The following is a 25,709-nucleotide window of genomic DNA, read 5'->3' as shown; positions in this document are numbered from 1 at the left end:
ATTGGATATATGTTGATTTGGATATGTTGATGTCATATGTTTAATATGTTGATGTTTTAAGACTTGTTTGTTTATAATGATGTTGTAATGACTTGTTTGTTTAGATTGATGTTTAACACAATGTTGTAATGATTTGTTTGTTTAGAATGGAATTGGATATGTTGAATGTTAAATGTTGAAATTAGTTGTTTGTATTGAATAATGTTTTTGTTAAGTATTATGTTGAATTGGATATTATACAAATACATCTACCTTCTTACACTTTGCGTAAGTAATTGCAGTGGGAGATTCATCATTTTATATCAACTTGGACGATGATGGTATTTTAACATCCGTTTTATCAATAAAAAATTAATTATTTTCCAACTTACTCTTGTACTATTTAAGAGGAGTTACTTTGAATACAATAAAAAAAATTATAGTCCAATGATCACATATAAACAAACTTATCACAAAATAATCACCATCAAAAGCAACATGATTCACAAAGCAACACATTGATTGGAAGCAAGTTCCAAATAGAAAGAAAGCCTTGGCATGGGAGCCAAGTTATGAGGTGCCAACAAGTCGATTGATCACCTCCGATCCTGTTTTCTTTCTTTCTTTCTTTCTTTTCCTTGTCCTTCCCCTGCACTACTACAAATACCCACTCAAACTCACCTCCTTCCTTCATTCCACACTACAAATTAATTACAAGCAGCCTTCAATTCCTTCCAAACTTATCCATGGCCTTCCCATGTCCTCCTTTTAATTATCCATTCTGTCCTCCGCCTCCTCCTGCCAGCCGTAGCCCCCCTCCACCTCCAACTGTAACCCCACCACCTCGGCCACCTCGCACGAGTCCCCCGCCTCCCTCTCCAATTGTGATCACACCACCTCCACCACCACGTCCGACTCCCCCTCCTCCCTCGCCAATTGTGACTCCACCACCTCCGCCACCGGCACCGCGCCGAAGTCCCCCGCCTCCCTCTCCAATTGTGACCCCACCACCTCCGCCACCGAGCCGAAGTCCCCCGCCTCCGTCACCTTCAACTGTACCCCCACCACCCCCACCCTCGAGGCAACCACCACTGCCACCGACGCCTATCCGCCCGCCGCCAGCCCCAGTCGCACCACTGGCTCCGCCTCCACCGAACCCAAGCAACAATGTCGTCATCGTTGTGGTCGTCTCCTTGGGCGGCCTCTTCTTCCTCGCGTTCCTTGCTGCCGCCATATTCTGTTTCCTGAAGAAGAAGAAGAGGAAGCAGAAGATGGCAGCGAAAGAAGAGTTACTGGAGGTGGAGGATCATGTGCGCGTGCACGAGATGGTGGTTCCGGGGCAGCAACTGGCTGCTGTCATCGTCGACGAGGACGTCGTGGTCCGCGAGAGGTTGAAGAAGGGGGAGGCGACCAAGGCTTCGCGCGGGGCCCTCGTGGACCCGACTGCGGGCTCCACTGCCGGAACCAGTCGCCCGGCCAATTAACAGAAAAAGGTCGACGGTGGGCCTACCTCAAAGCTGTGTGCGATTGGTTGATTCTTCAATAACTTATATAATTGTGTGATTGGAATTTCATAAGAATAATTGTGTTTATATTGCTCGAGAATTGATTGTATTCATTTGGAAAGAAAAAAAATAATAATATTCATTTTGAATTTCTAATGGTGCATTACTATTCATTAATAATAAATTTAAGAGTGAATTGATCAAATCTACATAATGAATAATAGTATGTTAAATGAATTAGACATATCAAATGAGTTACGTTGATAAGTAGAATGAATCCAACAAATTGAGATATTCATGTAGAATGGATAAACTATCTATGATGAAATAAGTAAGTCTACCAATTAATTTAATTAATAATAGAACTAATCATAATTCTATTGTATTTTTTATTCTCATATATATTTTATTTCGTACTAATTCTTTTATCAAATATGATTTGATAATTTGATAAATAAAAAATGTTATTTATAGAATTTGAGATTACCTATCTATTATTCTTCATTATACCCCAAATATATTTACTCTAATAGAAATTTTAATAAAAAAGAACTATTTAATAAAAATTAATTATTAGATTAGATATTTTTTCTTTTATAGTATGTCAATTGACTGTTTCTTTATTAATTTATCAATTGATTAAGAACTTTAATATTTCTATAAATTATATCCCTCATGGACAATCAATTAATTAAGAAATTTTATTTTCATATCTTTTCTCTCCTTTAATTAAGTTACCTTTTTTAACATAGTGTTTCGGCTCGATGCCGACGATAATCAAGCCATCAGTTAATAAAATGTCATGTCAACCTTCGTTAACTCGTCGACGAGAAGAACCTGAGGAAGAAAGAACTGAACAAACGGATTATCAAAGTGTTGGGGGTTCCCGGCGAGGCCACTCCGACGCTCAAGTCAAAAAGGGAGAAAAGAGTATCAGTAGTAGTATGTGTATAGAATTCAAGCCGGTTGTCTGTCATACCTACGGGGTTTATATAGATAGAGCGGGGACGTGATCATTGGATAACCTTGATTCTAATTTGTTGGAGCAATGTCATCAACGATTAGTTTTATGACGGTTTCTACACATTTGACGGAGCAGTGGTGTAGACTATCTCCATTCGATGGTTGGGATTGTCAAGGACCAAGCACAGGACTCGGTCTCTGTCCTTATCCGTTTAGATAAGTTGATAAATTTGGTGAAGAAGTCAGCATGATTATCCGTTGATGGATGACTTGCTAATTGAGGTCGGAATATGTGTGACAGCTGATTTGTATAAGTGGTCGGGCTGTGTGAGCATTGTCTAAGCTTATATAGCCGAACTGAACTAAATACGCATCCGAGCTCTCTACGTACGCCAGAGCTGACCGAAGTGATTTGTCGAGCTCTCCTATACGTGTATCTGCGCATTAAACTAAGCGTATGATTGAGCTCTTATAAGATACCAAGCTGTCTGAAGCGGATGACCGAGCTTATGGTGCGATACTAGGATTAAGTCATGAGGTCTATTGATGAGGACCAAGTCATGAGGTCGGTATGTGATGCATGTACCTTGCTAAGATTGTGGTAAAAGATCGGGGTCTGTATACGCTAGGAAGAGCTCGGTCTAGGCACGTGCCGACCTCATAAAGAGGTTGGCCGATAATGCGCGTACTCTGTTAAGATTATTGTAAAAGATTAGGGCATACAGACGCTAGGAAGAGCTCGGCCTAGGTATCAAGGCACGTGCCGATCTCATAATGAGGTCGGCGGTTTCTTTGGGCCGAGGGTATTGAAACCAAGAATGAGAAAGATTGGGGCTTTCCTCATGGGTGTTTTACCTATCTTCCATTGCTCCCCTCTTACTCGTTGTGACGTTGTCCAAATCATTGCTAAATATCTGTACCGGATCAGTGGTATTTAGCTAGGATTCGGGATACATTGGATAAAGGTTATGAAGACATCGGTACTTGTGTTAAGGAATGCGCCGCCCTCCACATGAGGTCGGCCTCTGATTAATAACGGATATATGAACTAGAAGTAGGGAGGTCAGGATTTTCTGAATGGGTATTGTACCCATTTTTTCCTATCTCCTTTCTCAGTTCTTATCCACGTCATCACTACATATTCTCGCCGGATCATATAGTATGAGAGTTATTATTCGTCTAAAAATTTTCCCCCTCCATAATGGTTTTCCTTTTGTTCCCCTTTTGCTTCTATATTTTAAATATCGAATACTCGAAGTAAATGTTAAATTTATCTTAGAATTAGACATATTGGTACTCAATATCCTAGACAATTTGATATAAATTTTTTAAGTAATTCTACAATTTTAAGACAATCAATTGCTAAATCAAATAAAATTATCCTTGATAAATTTAGACAGAAAACTAAGGTTATCAACGGTAATCCTTAACCCAAAACGCAGCTCTTTATTTTTTATTTTGAATTATGTTGCAATTGTACACTTCAGCTCTTGCATTTTTGTACGTTTCTATATACGTACACTTACATATTTGTTGGCTTTGATTAGTTAGTTGTTATTAATTTTTAAAAAGTTCTTTGCAAAGTTTACTAATTCCAGTCAAAGGTAAAAAAAAATAAAATAAAATCCAATCAGTTTCATGAACTCAATTTCGATCAATCCAAATGTTCAGCATCTTTTGATTGCATTCTTCATTTGTTTCTACAAATATACCATAGTTGAGGATCGAATCGCCAGTCACAAGGTTTTTTTTGACATTTTTTAAAACTTTATTAAAGTGAAGATAATTTGGATTATTGATAGTTAGGTAAATAAGTTGCTTTAAGTCTGCTACATCAAACAATCCAAAAAAACAGAACAAAACAAGATCTAACTTTTTGTCAGCAAAGTCATAAGTTTTGCAAATTTGGTATTAAAGATTAAATAAAATAAAAAGGTCGCTTAATATCACATTTACAGTCCAAGTTAATAATCATTCATTTTGAAAGGATTTGAACGTGGTCGGCAGGATTCGAACCTGCGCGGGCAGAGCCCACATGATTTCTAGTCATGCCCGATAACCACTCCGGCACGACCACAGGTGCACATTGAGTGTTGGTAAATATTCTTATCTATTATATTTCTATCCTACTCTGTGCCACCTTCCCCCAAATTCGCCGACTCAATGGCTTCTTGGCATCGCTGCACGCCTGGTCATAGGCATTACAATTGGGAGCGATGAGAAAATCGGTAGCTTCTCCCAACCTAGTCTTCTACTATCTTATCCGCTACCACCAGTCATCAATGTTGTAGGTTTGTTGGTGTGTTTAGCATTTGGGAACAGTGAGAATAAGCATCAGTTTTTACGCCACAGCTCGTCGAGCATTTTACCTCGATTGACGCAAACTTAGTAGCAGCTCATGCGACGTCGGCACCTCAACCCAAGACTGAGACCAGTCTCATACTGAAACTTAATAAGCAAGCCACAGTCCTTGTTTTGTTTTAAAAAGAAAATTAGTAGTTAAGTTTGCTCAATCTTCAGTAGATTGAAAAGAAAATTAAACCAGTTGAAACAGGGCAATCACACAGCAGAAAAAGACACTGTTGAAGTTTAAATGTCATCTCCAATCGATCCTAGCAATTTTTTTCCCAACATCCAAGTAATCTACCATAAACAAAATGGAATTAGGGGGCAGTCATCGACAGTATAAGATAGTCTCGAAACTAAATACGCGCCTCCAGGTTGGGCATCTCAGGAGTATCGAATACAAATTGCAATGAGATTTTTTTTTTTTTTTTTGGTGTTCTCTGATGAATTGGTCATCGAGCTTTAGGTTTGTTCATGGTCTGGCCCTTTTATTGCTGCAGCCTGGGCACTTGTATTGCTTGATATGCTCAGCCTTCGCAGGTGTGATCCTGACGCACTTTCCGTGGAACCACTTCTCGCAGAGATCGCAGCATATCCAGAACTCATCATTCGCATAGTTGTCACCACATGCACCACACAAGGTATTCTCGTGCTCCTCTTCCTCATCCTCGTTGTCTTCATCTTTGGGAGTTTGCATCTTTAGTAACTTCAGTGACTCTGCGAGTTTTGGCTGTCCAGAGGTTCAATGGCGTGAGATAGTCAAACAATAGCATAAACACAAGGAAAGGACAGCAATAATAGTAATAAATTTAAAAGAATAAATGGGCAGATTTGACTATGCCTTCTTTGAACTAGATTTGTTGCTCTTACTACTGCCGTTGGAGGTCTTTTCTCGGGACTGCTTTTTGGCAGTTCCAGTTACAACTTCATATATAGTAGGGAGACTGTTGATCATATTGTGTAACCGCATCCTGCAGGGTTATTTGGGGAGACCGAAAACCATAAGAGGATTGATTTTTTAAAGTTAACTTTTTAGCATTAAAAATCAAATTCATATCCAGATGATGCAGCTCAATCCCAACTACAGAAAATTAGCAGTCAATACTTGTATCTATAGAGGCTAACAGTGTAGAGAATGAAACACTTGGCACTCTATCTCCAGAATGTGAATCATAAAGATGGCACATTGTTCACAGAAAAAAAGTATGTTCATTGTTTGGACTTAAGTTCTAATACAAAGTAGAAAGATCAAATTAATCAAACTTAAATACAATAAGGAATGTTTAAGCAGTCATACAAGCAAGGGGACGACAAAAAGATTGTCTTATAGTCATTTTTAATTGCATGCAATGCATAAATACAATGAACTAGAATCTGCAAGTGGTTGATATATGGAAAAGCAAAGAAATAACAAATGAACTAATCCTAGAAGAAATGAATATTTTCTAAAAAAATGACTATCAGCACAAATAACTGAATCAGGCAAGTTTAGAGCTAGGTGGCCTAAGAATGACAACTTCTATTTTTTATTCATGTCTTCTAATTAAAAAAAAAAAACTAGCCGTTTATCACTAGTTCACTTACACTGTTTGCAATCCTATGATCAAGAACCTGAAGAACATGCGCATAACAAAACTTAGGATGATGACAATGACAAGCCTTGTATCTCAGGTATTTGGTATGGGTTCATGAACCTTATGTCCCATCTTTGAGCTCTTTGTGAAGAACAACTCGGTTATGACTGCTTGACAATAAAATTATCAAACCCTAGTAAATTTGCATGTGGAGTTTTATACCCGTCAACAAAATTACACAAAATTTGGTTTTCATGTAACATAAAGATGTATGAAACTTCCTTTATCGGTACAATGAAATGCTAAAGCAGATTAAATTGCATTCATAGCCCTTCAAACTTCAGAGATTTTCAAAATGAAGAAGATTTGGTCGACCTTCAAGACCATTTTGATTTATAAATTTAAATTTATAAATAGCTAAAACGTTCAAGGAGTAACTAGGAATCATATTCTCATTTTCTCCCCACATTGTTTCAATTTTTTTCTGGACATCCATACAAGAAAATCCAGGCAACTTGAAGAAAAGAAAATGATACTCCACATAAATTTTCGATTTCACTAAACACTCTTTCTACACATCATTTCAATGACCACCCTTCCCCCATCTTTTCCAATAAAGATGTTACACGGTCATGTGACAATTTCGCAATAACATCAATTGAAAACACCAGAAGACTTGAAGCACTGTCATCGATAATGAAAAGTACATAATAAATAAAATCTCAACTAGTTATTTTATTTGTTCAAACATAAAAATGAGTTAAATCAGCCGTGAGAAACCAAAAGAATCATGATGTGTGTATGCATATAGACAAAAATGAAGTTGAGTTTAACTAGTTAGACTACAAAGAAACACACACAAATAATATTTACCAGAGGTCAAAGGCAAAAAAAATCTCACTGGAGAACAGAGTAAGCAGGCATGCTGTCTCCATGAATAAGCAAGGAAATTTCAATGATAAATACAGAATAAATCATGATAAGTTTCTCACAACCCCTTTGTTAGTCAATTAAGAAAGCTATTAAAATGTGTATAATGAAAATCAAAAACCAAATTGCAACCACCGGACTTTTCCTTTTAATCCCAATCATATTAACTTGCATATGCATGAGGCAAACATTCTAGCAAAATTAATGATATATAGAATCATATACTCAAGGGTATCAACAAGTGGTTCAGATGTGCATTAAAATATTAATGATATAGAATCATATACTCAAGTTTACAATCATTTATTTTAATCATATTTCACATTATAACACATAATAAAAAACACTAAACACGTAACAATAAAGAATATAAAATATTTCACATTGCAACTAATAAAAACAAAAAACATTTAAAAAATAATAAAACCGCATTGCAAAAATTAGTGTCATCATACTCTAATATCAAAATATAAAGAAACATAACTAGTGTCATGCACTCATGTTTGCAATAAAGTAAATTCATAACTAATAAATAACAATCAAGTCTAGTTCTCTCAAGGAATAGGAGAAAAACTATATAAAAATCCACATTAAATTTCTTCTCCTAATCACCCTCCTTATTTCCTTCCTTAAATTAATCTCTTGTTAAGACCAACCAGTGTAGACCTTCTCCTACTTGAGAATGTTCATTACCTCACAAGTCTGTAACTATATCCCATGTCAAGCATAATTCAAGAACTACTTCTACATCTTCATTTATTCATTCTCTAGCACTAGTGGCATCCTTAGACTTCAAAGGATGTTTTCCTTTCTCATTATTCCACCATACATAAATCCCATTGTTGGCTTTTTATCTGCATCAACAATACTTAATGTCTTCACTAATGGCAAAAAAAATAGAATTCACACCTAACCAAATGTGTGTGTGCATCACAATAGTGTTTGATTTGTTGCCTTTAACACTTATAAACCATTTGTAATACACCCGCTCACCTAAAGAAATCATCTTCATTAACTTTCTTAACTTTTCGCTCACATCTCTTAGAGCTTACAATGAAATTAAATTACAATTAATTTAAGCTCATACAAAAGCCCTTCTTTTTAGTCAAGTGGCACATCATACACAAAGTCTTATTATCATTGTATATGAAACCAGTGAGAGCTCTTGCCTTTTCAACTATATCTTAGTCTGTTTTTTTACTACCAATCTCCTCAAGTATTAAATCAATAGTGTAGGTTGCATAAGGGCACCAGAATGTGTGTGAGCATTCCTCTTTTATCAGCATCTGAATAGCTAATTTTTTGTAGCATTATTTTGTCCATATGTGCAACACACTCTTCCCCAACCTCTATGCATTCATCAACAATATTAAAAATATATTTCTAGGAGTTCATAGATACATCAATGAACTTCAAGAAACATATGCTTAATTCATAATTTAAGCACAAATTCATAATACTTCTGCCCTTCGAATATGTCTACGCATCGATCATACTAGTGCAATCAATTTTATTCCAAGCATCCCTATGAGCTTGAAAATCTTCTACGATATTTGCCACTTCTTTCTCAAATAAAGGTTCACCAACCTCATAAAGAGTTGGACCTCTATAGCCCATACTAGTAACTAATTGTCTCTACCATAGTGTTGAAAGAAAACCACCTAGCAACATAGTGGTTGACTCTCTCCCTATCTTCCTTAGCTAATTTATCTTTGATATTATTTTGCTTTAATAAAACTTGTGATGCCACAAGCATTTCTAGATCACTAGCGGTGGATCCATCCATTGGTCCTTGGCCTTTTACTACTTACTTCTTGGATTTCTTCATCCCTTTTGTTGTTTCTTCTTTGAGCAATTTTGCATAGCCATTCTTGTTTTTCATTGACTCCATGTACACAAGGACCATTTTCTCAGCTTTAAATGTTATCTTTTGACAATATGCAACACAAAATTTTCACACAGCAGTTTTGAATTCCTGTTAGGAAGATATTCATAATTCTAGGTCGGATCAATCAACCCAATTAGTTTATGACAACCAAAACTATTATCTTATATCGAGATGTTTTATACTTTAATTCACTAAACAATACACAAAATACAACAAAAAATAGAGTGATTTAGATTTAAAATGGGAAATAAAACAAGTGAAATAAGATATTATGGAAAGTGGAGCCTAGCTACTAATCAAAAGCCAAGCAAGAAAAAAAAATAACTTGTTGCAAGAATGTAGAGGTTGGCTAGTACTATGGAGGTTGGTCAGCTGGTGACAAGAATCAAAAGGAGGCATCGCGTGTATGCAACGATCGAACAGTAACAGAGGCAATGACGCATGCGGTGGATAGCCAATGATGAAAAAGAATCTTGGCAGATATAGAGGTGTTGGGTGCGGACTTGCAACGATAATGTGTGCAGTGTATGAAGTTGACTAAGTATCGCTTACGGCTGACACGATCATGTGCAATCAATGACCACGAGTTGTTAACAACGTAAAGCATGCAGCCTATAACAACATGTGCGCCCTACAACATCACATGTAGCCTCCCAAGTAGAGAAGTCAACATGTACGATCAAAATCGTACACTTAAAACATTTAAAATGGAAAGTAAAAAAAAACTACACTAGAGACTAGCTACCAACAACATCGTGTGTGACCTACGACATCACGTGTGGCCTCCCAAGGGGAGAAGTCAAATTTCAACGTGTAGAGTCAAAATCATACACTTAAATGTTTAAAATGGTTAGTAAAACAAGAAAAAAAATATATGTTACTCCAGATACTAGCTATTGTGGAGAGTGAAACCTAGCTATTGATCCAAAGTCCAAAAGTAAAAAAAACTAACCAGATGTCGCAGGGATATAGAGGTTGGTTGGTGTTTGGAGATTGGGCAGTTGCCATCAAGAAAAGAGAGGAATCAATGATGTATAATTTGGAGGCATTGCAATATCCGACGACTGAAGAGTATCGAAGCCTGGAGGCATTGCATGTGGCATCACAACGACAATGATGCATGCAATGGGGCAAGTGGCTAGTGAGAGGGGAGTCTTAGCATATATAGAGGTGTCACACGTGGACTTGCAATGACAGTGATGTGTATGGCATATGAAGTCAATCTCAGTGTCGCTTGTTGTAGCCCAGCAAAGAAGTCATATTTCAGTGAGTGTGCCAACTTTTTAAATCAAATGCTTAACGAGGGCCACTTACCTCATAGGCAAAGCAGCCCCCCTACCATAAATGCCTAGGTGACCACCTAGGACAATTTTTGTAACATTCATATTATCTACAAATTATTAGAACCAGAACACCCATCAAATAATGGTTTCAAGACTCATCACCCATCTTGCAACCATTTTTTTCCTCATAGATGATTGAAGAAAGTATTGAAAATCGAGTAAACGTGCAGATAAATGAGCTAAGCTACTGCTGAATGCAAATCCCTGCCCTTAGGTGATACATGGCAAAGGCGATGGCAGTTCAGAAGAATATCAGATTTACATATGATGGATGATTAGTTATTTAAACAACAAAAAGATGTGAGAATTCCAACAATTTGGGTCAGATGTATGGATCTTATCCCAGTTGAACTCTAAGAGAATATTGTTACTAATAGTCAAATATTCTAAATCGCCTTCAATTATGTTAACTAGTATCTTCTTTGCCATTTTTATACAAGTAATATTATTCAATAGAATAAGGATTTTAATATACAGTATGTCGGCTTTAGTGGCAACACATTGCCAACTATGTTGCAGCATAATATGATGTCCCACTGTTAGTAGGAAATATTAGAGCTTGGACAACAGCAGCAACATGGAACAAAAGGAACCCTTCATATTCCCAACATTAGATCTCTCAATGCAGACTTGTTGTAACTCAATCCAACAGTGCCAAAAACTTGCCTAAAACCCATGTAAGAAATGGCTAAAATTGTCACTAGACAAGACAAGAACCATTTATAAATTAAGCAATTGTGAATCTGATGCTTCCATTGGATTCACAGGTTTCTAACAAGTCTTGACTAATATGGGTTGTAGCAGTTTCAAGATCAATTCACAGGTTTCTAACAAGTCTTGACTAATATGGGTTGTAGCAGTTTCAAGATCAACTCAATGGGAATTAGCAGAAGAAACATGCCTAAGAATTTGCTACTCTTTGAATGTATTAATTGCTAAACAATTGATTGATTGACCACCGCTCATCTTTAAGTCGGTCTGTAAGAGCTCTATCTACACATTTGTTTTTGTTTTTTTTTTAATAGCCCCATCAATATCAAACCAACTTAGGCTTGAACAACAATAACTGCAAGAGAGTGCAAGCCTCAGCAAAAAACATTATCTGAAAATATGCCCACATATCACACATGGACGATTGGAAAAAGGGTGAAACCTCTAAAGCATAGCATGGATTCAGTTTGCAAAACTGTGGCCTATGCTATGGTACCATGTTAAAAAAATAGAACAGAGATATCTAATCCAAAAGACTCAAGCTAAAAACCTTTGTTTGGAGTATTTGATACATCTCCTTTCAATTGGCACAACAGATACAAGTAACCAGTAATCTCAACCATTCAAAAGGAAAATCACAAAGAAGGAAAGTACCGGTAACTAAAAAAACTTTCACATGCTCTGAGTAAAATAATTATATAGTTCTTTGACAGCTAACAAGTTAATATCAAAGGTATAAAAGTTGAATAAGAAATCATAACAAATAACTGTCAGATGAAAGAAAATTTTCATTATGTAGCAATGACTCAATGGAAAATAATACCTTGACTCTTTGTTAAAACCAAAGCGTGCTCCAAAGTAGAAAGCAACAGCTAGTAACCACGCATCACTATGAACTGCAACAAGTGCAAGCCAATCACTTTCTTCCATCCCATCTCTAGCAAAATTGATGCCTAAAGCTGGTTCAGGGAGCTCTGGAGGAACTTCCTCAGCAGGCAAATTGACTTCCCAAGTCTCATTTGGAAATCCATAAAGGCATAGGTTCTCTTTTTCTGCAAATTTTCCATATTGTCACCAAATATGTTCACTACTTTCCTTGAGTGGATCATAATCATGCCACTTTACAATAATTATAGAAAACATGATGCATACTGTGCTAATCAAGTTTATCTGCTTGAGGTAAAAAGAGATCTCTTGAAAAGAAGATAATAATTATCTAATAAAGATGAAGACTATGAATCAGGTATAGCTTAAAATTACAAACCAATCTTTTTAAGTTTTTTTTCTATAGAAAAAGTGAATTCTCAACTAAATAAAAACAACAAAAAATACAACATTATGTGCGTCAAAATAAAAGAAAGGAACACCATGGTGAGTAATTGGCCAGGCGAAATAAAATATAACTTGTACAGCACGGAAATCGGAACCAAAAAGTTAGTCATATTTTCTCCAGCTTAAATCTTCAATTTTCTTATTTTGTTTGCAGATAACCCTAACCACAGCCTAACATTAGGCGCTAATGAACGGTAGAAATCAACGACCAAACAAATGCAGCAGCACAAACACAAAGCCAACGAAAATAGAAGAATAATTTAGAAGATAAAACACTTCAGAAATTAATCTAATCTCACAAAGCTGAACTGTCATCGCAACATCAAATGCTGCAAAAATCGCAAGGCTATAGAACTGAAAGCTTATAGACGAAACTGCCGTAACCTTCCCGAAGAAACCAGAAAAAGGCACATCACCTGGGTCACACTGTCCATAGAACTTCTCCACCTCTGCAATACCACCAAAGAAACGAAAATCAACAAACGCAACGCAAAATCAAACAAAAATCAGACAACTATACCAGTAGTGAGGGCCTTAATAATGCCGGCACGGCGGCCTCTGAAGTCGCGGAAGACCTCCTCGTGCGAGCGTGAAACGCGAGGTACCTCGTCCCCGTCCATCTTTGATCTTCCACCAGACCGGAGGAGCGATGCCGAAGGTAACTCAAGCACCGTACATCCGGCGGAGGATCCTCCGGTAACAACACGAGTGACGGCGGAGCGCAGGAAGAGAGACCGAGAGAAGGGAAAGGGGTTAGGGTTTTCGCCGGTGAGATGCGAGCAAGCGAGAAAGAAAGCTATAGATAAAGGTACTGTACGAGCTGCTCTTTTTTTTCCCGGCTCGGCCGGTTCGGGTTCGAATCGGATCGATTGACTGGGCCGTCTTTACCCGCTGGGCCAAAAGGTCACCCTATCTGTACATAAATAAATCAGTAAATTAAAACAGACATTCACGTCAAAGGAGAACTGAGTATTCGATTAAAATCGCCCCCGGAGCATAGGTGAGTTGGTTACGACGCAGGGCCAAGCCATGGCGAAGCCAGGCAATACCCTCCTGCGTCGTAACCAACTGCACTTTCTCGATTTACCTCCTCACAGATGGTCGTGGGGCCGATTCGGATTAAAATATTCGATTAAAATCGAATCGAATTAAATTAATTAAAAATTAAATAAAATCATTTTTTTAATCAATCAAATTGATTAAATTTTTCAATAAAAATCGAACAAATCGAGCTAATATTTTATCGATTAATTCAATTTTCGATCAAATTAATCAAATTTTTTAAATATTATAAAAATTTTAGTAATTAATTAGATATTTATAAATTTATTTACTTAAAATTTATAAATTATTTTTTTAATTTGATTAATTTAGTCTATTCGATTTAATCGAATAAGAAATTTTAAAATTGAAATCGAACCGAATTAACCGAATTAATCGATTTTTTTAAAAAAAATAATCAAAATTTTAAAATAATCGAACTAAATTTTTTAATTCGATCAGTTCGATCAGTTTATTCGATTTAATTAAATTTTTACTCACCCCTATATATGATCACGTACGGAGAATACAAGTAAAAGATCTTTATTTAATAATTTTATCATATGATGATCAACTCGATTATAACACGGAATTAGCATCTTTACATGCCAACTGTAATTTCTTAATTTATCTCTTCATAGATAATCATAAAATCGATCTTGTGAAATCGTTAGGATGATAAATTTTACCTTTAATTGCTAGGGTTGATTCATGCTTTATTGTTTACATGTGAGTGGCCGAAAGAGGAAGAAAGCAAAATTCAAATTGAGACTTAGGAGTGAAGGAGGGAAAAGAAAGAGTAAAGAATTTGTTTGATGTGTTTACCTCAATCTAGGAAACAAGACAAGACAAAAGCATAAGAAACGACATTACCTGGTCTCATCTTATTAATGATAGTGTCACGGAAACACTATAAGTTTAATTATATATTTATTAATATTTTTTATTTATCGAAAAATCTAAAATAGTATATTATAATGGATCTACTTTAATGTGAAATGATGTTAAAGAAGGAAAGGATATTCCTTATGATTTGCCTTATGGTTAGGTCTAACTATGAAATTTTAATAATTTGGTAATGTGATTTAAATTGGTCATTTATATTTTATAATTTACATCAAATTATAAAGGCTTGTCTATTATAGAAATTGAGATGAAGCACCTTGGATGATGGACTTACCATAAAGCCTTGAGGACCTTCAAACTTGTGGATGATCATCGAGTTTAAGAAAAGAACAAGACACATGGGATGTGTTGTTGTAACTATAGGTTTATTTTTGGGTAGATCAATTATAATAATATTTTGATAGTCAATAGAGGTTAGATCATTTAGAGTTTGTTTCCTTTTTGATCCAATATATCACATTAGGACCTTGAACTTTCTCAAGCAAAGCACACTAATCCAAATGCTCAAACAATTCGCAAATAAAATCTTATTCCTTCAATCAAAATGAGACGTTTCTTAAGAACAGTAGTAATTTTGCAAAGCAAATGAGTACTAAGAGAGATTGAGATGTCGCGAAACAGATGAGTACTAAGAGTGATTGAGATCTTTTAGAGTGACTACTCCTTGCTCCTCTATCCTCTCTCAAGATCCATCTAAACTCTGTGAACCCTTTGCCCCCTTGAGAGAATAACATGAAAGACAGTTTCAGAAAATTTTGAGTTAAATTCAAGGATATAACCTTGAAGGAGTAATCTCATGACTTACCATCCTTATCCACTATTTAGCACAAGACATACCTTGTCACAAATTCACAATCACCAAACCTACAACATACCATGACCTTTGTGAACACACGCCAAGGCAATCCTAAATAGGCAAGTTGAAGAACTCTTAAACAAAACAACAGGAGCACAACTAAGTACAAAATTTTCATATATAAACTCACTCAGTGGACATCACCAAACTAGAAGGGAAAAAAAAAAAGTTTGATAACATGTAGGAATTAACCCTGTGACACAGTTGCCTAATATGTCAGTGCAATATCTCATTTCATATCATTGCCCCTACCATTAACAGGTCTTCCATTAGAACACATGAGACATAAATCCATCTCATAGAGACATGATCAACACTGTTTGAACCTGTACATCAACATTACTTATGAGCCAGATAGCCGAATACCGGGATAAAGTAGATGTGCATCTTAGGAGATGGTAGAGCCAACTTCCCATCTGTAATTTTATATGATCTAGATTTCTCTATATACTTATATAGAACACCTTAATTATCCACAAAAATATGTTACATAGTCACTACATCGTACTAACAAAAATATATATAACTGGCTAACCTGGCTTCTAGACTATGTCCTGATGCACCAACAGGCTTCTAACTGGCAGTGGCACAAGGCCGAGGCATCTCACTTGGGACAATATGCCAATTAACTCTCTTCATCAGAGCTTTCAGGTCTTAATGCATGTAATCTTGGGAATACTAGAGGGAGATTTGAGTTGATTGGCACAGAATGTTGCCTGACTGAGTTGACAAAGTTGTGATCATTACCAACACCTTTGCAGACCTGATCTAGAATGGCCAGGAAATCTCTAACTACCATGAAAACTCTAAAAGGATGAGCTTCTTCTTTGGCCGAGTCCCCATGGAAATACTCCGTCAGTTCCCTGACCAGAGACAGTACAACACTCTCTTGACCTTGCAGTTTTATGATCTCATTCTCTGCCTTCTTCAGGAATTCATTCATGGCATCATTGAACCTAGGATGGTGCTCACATTGATGTAATGCTTCATTCAATCTTAGAGCCTCGGTGACCTTTCCGACTCCTCCGGCAAGTTTTGAGACATAGCTACTGAGCACATCAGAGTCCATGGCAGCAGCTTTCTTCACATTGCTTAGCTCATCTCCCAGGCCAGCAACAACTTGGAGGCCGAGTTTGTTGCATTCAAGGTCAGAATGAAGAGTAATTGTCTTGCTTTTGACTGTGGAAGTTTTGGTGCCATAAAGACGAGAACCTTCTGCTCTTATGATTTCCTGGACAACAAAGTGTAAGAGTGTGGTCTTTCCATCTGTGCCTTTGATGTCCACTAGCTTGAGAAGTGTGTCCAGCTTGAAGGCATGTGCATCTCCACGGTTTGTTCCAACATTCATGCGGTTCCCAGTTTTCAGGACAGCCTCTAGAAGCTTGAGAAACAACCTGCTAGACTTCAGCTCTTCACAGGCTGCCTGATGAATGCAGTGGGGTGAAGAGAACAAAATTTAGTCAGTAACCCAAGAAAATACAAACAATTTCAATTGAACTACCAAATTCAAACATTAATGTTGCTATGTTGTACAATCAAAATCAAAACGTAATAGGCTAATCATGCACTCCACATATGACTTGTTTCCTTGTATCAAATAACTGAGAAAAAGGAAATAAACCTGAAGTGAAGAATATGCTCGAAGCAAACGGGAAGATGTAACACCTGGAAACTAACATTACTGCTCATACATGAAATTGAATAAAAAATATTCTGGAAAGAAGAGAGATTGTTTATATTCCTCTATGAAATAATATAAAAATATCAAAAAAAACCCCTTAAAATTTTGTGATGAAATTTCTTGGAGTTCACCTTGAATTTGATTTATTGCCTAAAAATTATTGGTTTAAATTTATGAATGCCAAAAAATTTAGCATATTTACCCTGTAACTTTAGTTGGATAAAAAATGATTCCACAAGTTGACAGTGCTCCATTTTCAGTGACAAAACCAATTTTGGAACCAATCTAACCAAGAAGGTCTTCATGCAATTGTTATAAACAAATTAAATAACAAATGAAAAAAATGAAATTTCATGCAGCTAGTTAGCCAAAAAGCAGCAGATCAACCCCCCTTTGCATGATTGCTAATTTTCAGTATCCAAAATCAGAAGGAAAAAAACGATCACTGGCACATATTTTGAAAAGAAAATTTGTTCCACATTATGTTTCAGCTAATGAGCATGTATTGAGAGTTTCCACAACTAGAGCATTATACTGAACCGCCACCAGACAATGGCATTAAGAAAAATTAAATCCCTTTTAAATCTATGAACTAGTATTTCATCATCTCATTCATTTGATGCAAGAATACTACGAACAAGCACAGTGTAGTTTAAGGAACTCAACAACCAGCCAGACTTACTCCTTAGAAATAGCAATTCTTTTCTTCACATCTGTTGTTATATATTTTGATTGAATTTCTTACCTAATTTTTGTGTGTGTTTCTTTAATCCATTATAACCCCGCGCAATATTTACATGGTCAACCTTGCCTAATATTTACGTGAATATTTTGAACCAAATGCTGTGTAGGCCCAAACATTATGGGTTTGCATTATTAGTGGAACTAGAACCCTATTTTACAAACTCAGTTGACGTCTAACTTTTTGATTCAAAATATAATCTGAAAAATCTAAAATTAGTCATGTCAATACTCGAATGGGTTACCAGTCCCATTGTTATTTTTGAATAGTAAAAAAAGGACGCTCTGAAGGAACATAAATATCCACACAAAATGGAAAAAAAAAAACTGAAGATTGAGATTTATGTGGTTCAACCCCTAATCTAAGAAGAAATGGCATCTCATATCCATAAGATGATAGAGTGCCAACCTTTGTCGTATTTTCTGGGGGAGGCTTGAATTAGAGTTGAGGAGAAAATCAGAAGAAAAGAAGAAAATCAGAAGAAGAAGAAGTACCAGCTTGGGAATAGATATAATCATTTACCACTTTAATTTCAAAATTGTAACTCAAAAGTAACCTCCTAGGCATAGTAACATGGTTAATGTTTTCATAGGACAAAGAATTGACTCTGATGAGCAACTTCTCAGTCATGAGTATAAGGATCGTAAGACAATAAAACACTAAAAGTCCAAAGGAACCATTAAAACACTACTTTGCCAGCAGCACGTCTCAGGTACAACCAGCTAGTAGTTTGGCTGGTCCAAGTTTACACTAGTTAGAGCAATTCTAGTTGAATTTGTACATAAAATTGTAATACAAAAAATTTTTAAACGCAGTTATATAATGAATGTCATTGAAATGAATGGCACACACTGAAGAACCATTGCATCATGCAATTGGCAAAAAAAAAAAAAAAGCTACTGCTATCCAGTTAGCAACCTTATCCCCCAATATGTAGGCATGTAGAACACTGATATTAAATGATAAAGAAAGAATTGCAAGAAAAAGCCATCCATTTACCTCGAGGGTTTCAAAAGATTTCCTCAGATATTTGACCTCTGAATCAAAATTGGCAATATAAAGCATTGCATCCACCCTCTTAAATGCAAACGGAATGTCAAGCACTGCTTTAAGGAACTTTTCTGCTGGACCAAGCTTAATAACTGATTCATCTTTGTATTCTTTCAATTTGTACTCTTCTTCTTTGCTAGGAGCCATCTTCAGTAAGGTTTCAAGAAATTCAATTCCCAAGCTATCTGCATTACCTGCATAGTAATGACCAACTTGTAACTCATCTAAAAGATATCACACGAGGACTGCAATACCATATACATAAAAATTCCAGCAGATAATCAGACCCGACTAGAAAAATTTTAAGGTTGACAGTACTTCTCAGAGATAGTTAAGTAGTTATCCATCCAAAAAAATAGAGGATGAATCATGAACTTTTACCCTTATATACCTTACTCCAAGATTTGCAAGTAATTAGTAACTCGCAATATAATTTGTTTGAACTATTAAATTAGGAGAAAGGAAAATATTATATACCATTCTAAAGGGATAATTACATGTAAATATAGGACAAAATATAGAAACCCTAAACCTAAAAAATCAGTATAGAAATAAATCAATTACACCAGTGACTATAGTAAACTTGAGCTCAAATTGGTTCATTTATACTATCTATATACAACTTGTTAAATAAACTCTTATCACTAAGTGGAGTTTTGGAAATCCTTGATGGAGCACAGAGAGAAGAAAATTGTTACTCTGTCAGAGAAAGAACCGAGGCAATGAAGCAGCTAGACTTAAAGGAGAAGCTTTGTAGAGAAAGGGGTCTTCAATAACAGAATAATAGCATGGTACATAGGGAGATTAAACAGTGTGCATTGCAACTGGGAAGATCACTTATGGCCAAGTAAAGGGCTTCCACCTGTTCGGATATTGCCACTAGAACTGTCTGCCAAGGGCATTTAGGACTAGACTTAGTACATTTTTAAGACATGGTGGCTGGTGGCTTAATGTATATTATGGAGAATACATTATGAATGAGCTTGTTGGAGGAAATCTAGGGTCAATGGATGTGATTAAGCAATCGTCTTCCTAGGAGGATGGGCTCCCTGATGATGAGAGAACTGAGAAGTATTGTCTCTAAAAGCTTCAATAGATGATGATGGTCAGCGGAGAGGAATCAAGAGGGCACATAGGATCCCAAAGCAATGGGGCTTCATGATCATTGTTGGATCACACTGCTAGGACAAGATGGTGGACCAGGCAGAGGTTTGACGATACATTGATGATCGCGGACACGGCTAGCATAGCAGCTCATGCAAGTGGTGCTTTATCTTCAACTTTACAAAATGCCCGAGGCAACATCAACCTTCCTCGTAGACTAATGCACAATGCTGACCTGTCCGCCTCTTAATGACATGCATTGATCTTCCACCACAAACTGTGGATCTCTTTTCCTCTCAAAGTCACAAGTAATACTCACCCAAATCTAGATCTAGATCTAGATCCATTCTCCATCACCTGCAACCAATCTTGCTCGTCTTTCTATCCAAAGAATTCCCAAGTGGGAACTGATGAAATCAGCAAAATAAGCAATTTCATTCTAATTTGACAGATTTCTACCACTCTCAACCAATTTTGACTCATTCATCATAAAATTTTACCAATCTCCCCTTGATTATTGAATTTTCATAGTTTCTCGAAGAAGTGTCCAAGAAATAACTCAAAATTGAATCGGGATTTGCCAACCATGATTTCATTCTCAAAGGCTGATAACGGTGTGTTGCATGACAATAGCCATTGTGGATGCACATGATGCTTAGGGATCAAGCAGATGTGTGGAGCTTGCGACTAATCTAGATGAGCATATTTGAACAGGGTACATATTCATCTCCCGTTAGGCAAAGCAGAACGGAAAGAGAAGAAAAAGGATGATAATACATCCTTGGCCTCCCCTAAACTAACTTCAGATTTCCATTATGGCAATAATCAGGTTTTTCAAAGTAAGAATTCGAAGTTAGTTTAAACATAGATATATATATATATATAAACTGAAACAACCAAATGATTAGAGGTAGAAGTGTTTGATATCTTTGAAACCGCATATTAATCTGGGATTGATACCTTTGAAAATGCTTATTAATCAAGAAATGCACACTTGATATAATATGCTATTCTATGGAGCTCCTCTATTTTCCCTCATTTGCTTGCTAATGTTCATGCCTATTTCCACATTTTCATGATCAATTGCTGAAAATACAATCAACTACTACAAGAATACTGCATGCAAGGGAACAATAGGGACTTCCAATAATTTGATTAGAAGCTCTACATTCTTGAGGACAAGAAGATCTCATATGACAAACTTATAAAAAAGCATCCTACACAGAACTTCTATACAGAGTGGCACAATGGTAAAAGACAAGTGTGCATGATCTATGAACAAGTGCACATGTTAAATGAAACTGGTGCACGTGAATTTGGGAGAAACCTGTATATATGTTATACAAATTGGGTGCACATGAATCTGGGAGAAGCCTATGCATATGGTCTAAAAAATGGGCACACACGAGGCACGAGGTTGAGAGAAAAGTTTGAACATGATATACAGAAAGGATGTATACGGCATAACATAATAGAAGGAATGGGTGCCTATACACACCTTACAAAGGGATTTCCCTACAAGGACGTCACACCCTGCACAGGGAGTTCCTTTGCAAGGACCTGCACAGAAGTTTTGCTTATCCTAGCTGGTAAACTGGGAAGACTGTTAGCAAGTATGCTTGGATTGCTTAAGCTTTCAGATAAGAGTTGAAAGAAAATATACATGTTGTCATCATTAAGATATAGAGGAACCTTTTCAGGCCACATGCGCATCTCAAATTTCTTTAAACTGTTAGAATTTTGCAGCAATGGAGGAAAAACACCAAAGTTGCCGGCTCCAAAAGGTCAGACTAAGCAATATACTGTTTGTTATGGTTGTTAATGATGATGTGGCCAACAAAAAATCGTTAATTAGCAACTTGTATAATCTCTTTTTTTCCATATATGAACAATATTTCAGTTAGCAATGTAGAACCAAAACACTTAAACTTGTTGATTGTGAAGAAAACCAATTCAAGAAGAGTCCATTAAATCTAGCAAGAAACTAACAAATTACAAGAAAGAGTTTAGAAATTCCAGAGTTCTAAGCAGAAATTAAACAGACCTTCAAACAGTGCTTCACAGACTTCCTCCTTGGTCACACTCAACGCCCTAAGAAGAATAGCAATGTTTTGAGACTTCTTCGGATCAAGGACTCTGTTCTCTTGACTCAGAGGGGGAAGGACTTGCGCCTTGTTCATTGGTGCAGTGCTTGTCGCGTTGCGAACAAATAGTGTCTCCATCATCTCCTCATTCACTCTGAATCCATCAGCGTTTGCAAAAGGAATAGAGAACAAGCAAAGTCATGCTAAATATTCGATGTAGTCATGTAGAACAGTAGAAATCAATTCAAAGATCTTACTGAAATGAGCTCGATTTCAGCTGATCCCACACCATTGCTCGATCCGAGCTCGCCCGGACCTTGTCCCATAACAAAGGCTTCAACTTTGGTCGAGGGGTCTCCTCGTCCTTTTCCTCATTCTTCGACGACTCTTCCGATTCTAAGGGATTGATCACGGCTCCCGGCTTGTGCAACACACCGTTTGGTGACTGCAAGTCCACCGATTTCCTGGCCGTGCCATGCCAAAAACCATATCGTGGCGGCGGCGGTGGCGGTGGTGGAGATGGCGCTTGCATTGGTCCCATTGAATTCCGATAAGAGCGATCAAACGTTCCTAGTTTACCATCGATCTCCTTCGCAGGAGAAATTGGCGGGGAAAGAGACGGGTGCTTGCGCTTCGGAGGTGAAGGTGTCATCGGTCGGGGAGGAGGCGGAGGAGGTAATGGGGTATCTTGAAATCCAACGCCTACCTTGACTAAGATTCTTCCGGTTATGGACTTGAGCGATCTAGCACCCGAATTCGACGGGCTCAGCCAGGTGGGCGGCGACGGAATCGTAGGCGGCGACGGAATCGTCGGCGACGACGGAGAAGGCAATGCCGCCGAATTCGAGGACGGGTACGACAATGTCGACTTCTGAGACCCGCATTTCCCAATCGCAACCGGAGGAGACTCATTCCGAGGGCTCGAAGGCTCCGTCGACGAGTGGATTTCTTCCGCAGGCGAACTGCCTCCTTCAGTATTCCTGGACCACCGAAGGATCCGACGAGAGAGAGGCGGGAGCGGACGGAGCTCCGGCGACGACCCAAGCTGCGATGGCGGAGGCGAGGACAGAACCTGCACGCTCGCGTCATCGACGGCGGGAGCGAAAGAGGCGTTTTGCTGGGCGCGGGAATCGACGAGGTAGACGAACTCGGAGGAAGCGTGCGGCTTGCGGTCGGAGACGGCAGATCCGGGGGGGAAGAGGCGGAGCGAGTCGGATCGCGCGTCGAGTGCCGGTTTTGGGCGGAGGCGTCGGCGGAGGAAGAATGCGGCCGCGGAGAGGAGCGCGGCAAGGGCGAGGAGGGGGAGGAGGAGCGCGGGGAGGAGGCGGGTGGCCGTGGCCTGGCGCGGCGGCGCGGAGCGGGAGGTGGGAAAGATAAGGGAGGAGAGGTTGGCGGGGAAGGTCGGCAGCGTGGGCGGCGGAGGGGCGATGTAGGAGGGGAAGAAGTTCGGCTGTGACTGCGAAGCCGAGGAGGAGGAGGAAGAAGAAGAAGAAGAAGAAGAGGGAAATTTAGGGAAAGGGGAAGCGTAAGGAGACGGGGCGGAAGGAGGGGAGGGGAAGAAAGGGACGTGGAGAGATCGCCGGTTGCGAAACGCCGACGGCATTGTGTCGGTGGCGGGAAGAAGCGCGGTCCGTGAGGCGGTGGACTATCAACTATGCGGAAGCAAAGTCGCGAGGGAGGGAGAAGGTAAAAGGGCAGCAGTAGTACGAGACTATGAAAAAGGACGAGCGTGAGTTGGATTGCACGGGACTACAGTCATGCAAACTGTACGGTTCGTTGCGTGCGTGATTGAGAGCGAGGAGACCGTTGCAGCCAATATTAAAGGCTAAAGTAAGCGGCCAGCAGTGTGTAAGGTGACGACGACTTACTTCAGTGTTCGAAGACTGCACCGACGTTGGCGAATGTCAAACACACAGCAATTTCTAAATCAAAAATGATAAATCCGTCTAAGAAAATTCGTAGAAATATGTCGTAATTAGGAATCAAATCGTAAATCCCTGGGTCATACTTCGGATATCCTATCATTGCACCATTGCCCGGAGACAGCAATTTCTAATCCTTATAATTGTGCAGTTGTAAAAGTTATTAAATTTTAAAGAAATGATATACTGCGCTACGTGACTCATGAGCGACACTATCGATTTATCGCTGCTGTCGTCACCTTTGCCACGTCGTCCGGCTACCGCCTTCGGCTACGTCGGGCACTGGTCATCGCCTCGGGCGCGATCGACGTGTCGCTCATCGGCGCTTCGTCCGATGTCGGATTTCGACCAGATTGTGATCGGAATCCGACGTAATTTGGTCAGAAACAACTAAATCACGTGTCCGACAGTAGCGCGGTCACAATCCGATCAAATCTGATCAAATCGTGGTCGGAGACCAATCGAGGAAGGACTGGCATGCGACGTCGGCCCATCCTCAGCCTGATTCCGACCAAATCACGGTCGGAATCAGGCTGAGGATGGGTCGGCATCGCACGTCAGTCCTTCCTCGGCCGATTTTCGATCGCGATTTGGTCGGAATCCAGCTCGATCGTGGTCGACAGTGGCGCGCGCCACTGTCGACCGTCATCGAATCAAATTTCGGCTAAATTACATCGGATTTCAATCACAATCCAGTCAGAATCTGACGTCAGACGAAACGCCGATGAACAGCATGTCAATCGAGTCCGAGGCGGTGGCAGTGACGATGAATCAGTGGTGTCGCACACGAGTAGCGCATTTCTCATCGTGCAATATATATATGATATATCATTTCTATAAAATTCTAATTACTATAAAAGGAACGATCCGTGATTTGCTACAGGCTTGTTTGGTGCACCGACAGCTGCACATCCGCAAGCCTACAAAAGAGTGAAAGTGGGGCATCGCGGCGGGGCATTGGCGCTCTGTATTATGCAGTGTCTTTCAATCTCCCATTCTCGCACACTAGAATAAAAAGAAACATAAACAGTAATAGTAATAATATTAGTAATAGTAATAATATGATGGTAATAGGGGATCTGGCTGCGTCACACTGCTGCCGACGTCGACGTGACAGGGAGTGTCTGCCACATGAGCCAACTCACCGTCGCACCGTCAAAGATAATTAAATAATGCATAAAAGAATGTTTTATTTTAAATTAATCATTAAAATAATATTTTATTTTTTATTTAAATTATCCCTTGTTACAATATTAGTAAGGTGTTGAAAACCTTAAATAAAATCGTTAGAAAAGAAGGGTAAAATAATACACCACTAAATATAAAATTAAATTAAATTAAATTTTCTCTTATTGTGTTTTCAATATATAATAAATAAATATTAATTAATGATGAATAAATAAATTAACACAAACGTGTTAAAAGAATACCATGATTCATATCTTTAGGTTGCTACATCTGCGGCATATATGCATATGAAGTTATGGAGAAATCTTTTACAAGCATCAATTACAGCGACAAGGAATAAGTATTATATGAATAATAGTAATAAGGGCTTGAGAGGAATAATGAATATTCTTGTGTGTGGGTGTGTTTGTTTTTTTTTTTACCTTAAGCCTCTAGTCTCTTTTATAGACTATCTATACCAAGTGTTTTGGTCTCTCTAAATTATTGATGTGTCAACGGTCTAATCTATCTAAGGCTCTTTTTCTAATTGACTAAATGACTTCGACTTGTTTCCTCAATTTCATC

The 25,709-nt window shown here is 38.2% G+C and overlaps 3 protein-coding genes and 1 non-coding gene across 4 annotated transcripts; 1 reads left to right on the top strand and 3 right to left on the bottom strand.

Moving 5' to 3' along the window:
• The first annotated feature begins 725 nt into the window (after positions 1–725).
• Positions 726–1,467, top strand: LOC141845788 (uncharacterized). Its single transcript, XM_074733797.1, has one exon. The coding sequence runs from the start codon at positions 726–728 to the stop codon at positions 1,461–1,463; it is 738 nt and encodes a 245-aa protein (XP_074589898.1). The 3' UTR covers positions 1,464–1,467.
• A 2,975-nt stretch (positions 1,468–4,442) lies between these two features.
• On the bottom strand, positions 4,443–4,524 carry TRNAS-AGA (transfer RNA serine (anticodon AGA)). The gene has a single exon. It is a non-coding gene; the product is annotated as a tRNA-Ser (tRNA).
• Positions 4,525–5,027: 503 nt separating this feature from the next.
• On the bottom strand, positions 5,028–13,345 carry LOC141845845 (PHD finger protein ALFIN-LIKE 6-like). The gene is made up of 5 exons (XM_074733844.1): positions 13,092–13,345; positions 12,988–13,020; positions 12,063–12,291; positions 5,635–5,764; positions 5,028–5,523 (listed from the first exon to the last, which is right to left on the bottom strand). The coding sequence occupies exons 1-5, from the start codon at positions 13,189–13,191 to the stop codon at positions 5,266–5,268; spliced, it is 750 nt and encodes a 249-aa protein (XP_074589945.1). The 5' UTR covers positions 13,192–13,345; the 3' UTR covers positions 5,028–5,265.
• A 2,654-nt stretch (positions 13,346–15,999) lies between these two features.
• LOC141845843 (formin-like protein 1) lies at positions 16,000–23,638 on the bottom strand. The gene is made up of 4 exons (XM_074733843.1): positions 22,293–23,638; positions 21,996–22,189; positions 18,797–19,041; positions 16,000–16,797 (listed from the first exon to the last, which is right to left on the bottom strand). The coding sequence occupies exons 1-4, from the start codon at positions 23,636–23,638 to the stop codon at positions 16,000–16,002; spliced, it is 2,583 nt and encodes an 860-aa protein (XP_074589944.1).
• Between the last annotated feature and the right edge of the window lie 2,071 nt (positions 23,639–25,709).

Source organism: Curcuma longa, chromosome 15, assembly GCF_044706935.1.
Source record: "Curcuma longa cultivar G26 ecotype Majalengka, Jawa Barat chromosome 15, ITB_CL_G26_1.1, whole genome shotgun sequence".
NCBI classification, from domain to species: domain Eukaryota; kingdom Viridiplantae; phylum Streptophyta; class Magnoliopsida; order Zingiberales; family Zingiberaceae; genus Curcuma; species Curcuma longa.
The sequence above is the reverse complement of the archived record's forward strand: the minus strand, read 5'-3'. Positions and strand labels throughout refer to the sequence as shown.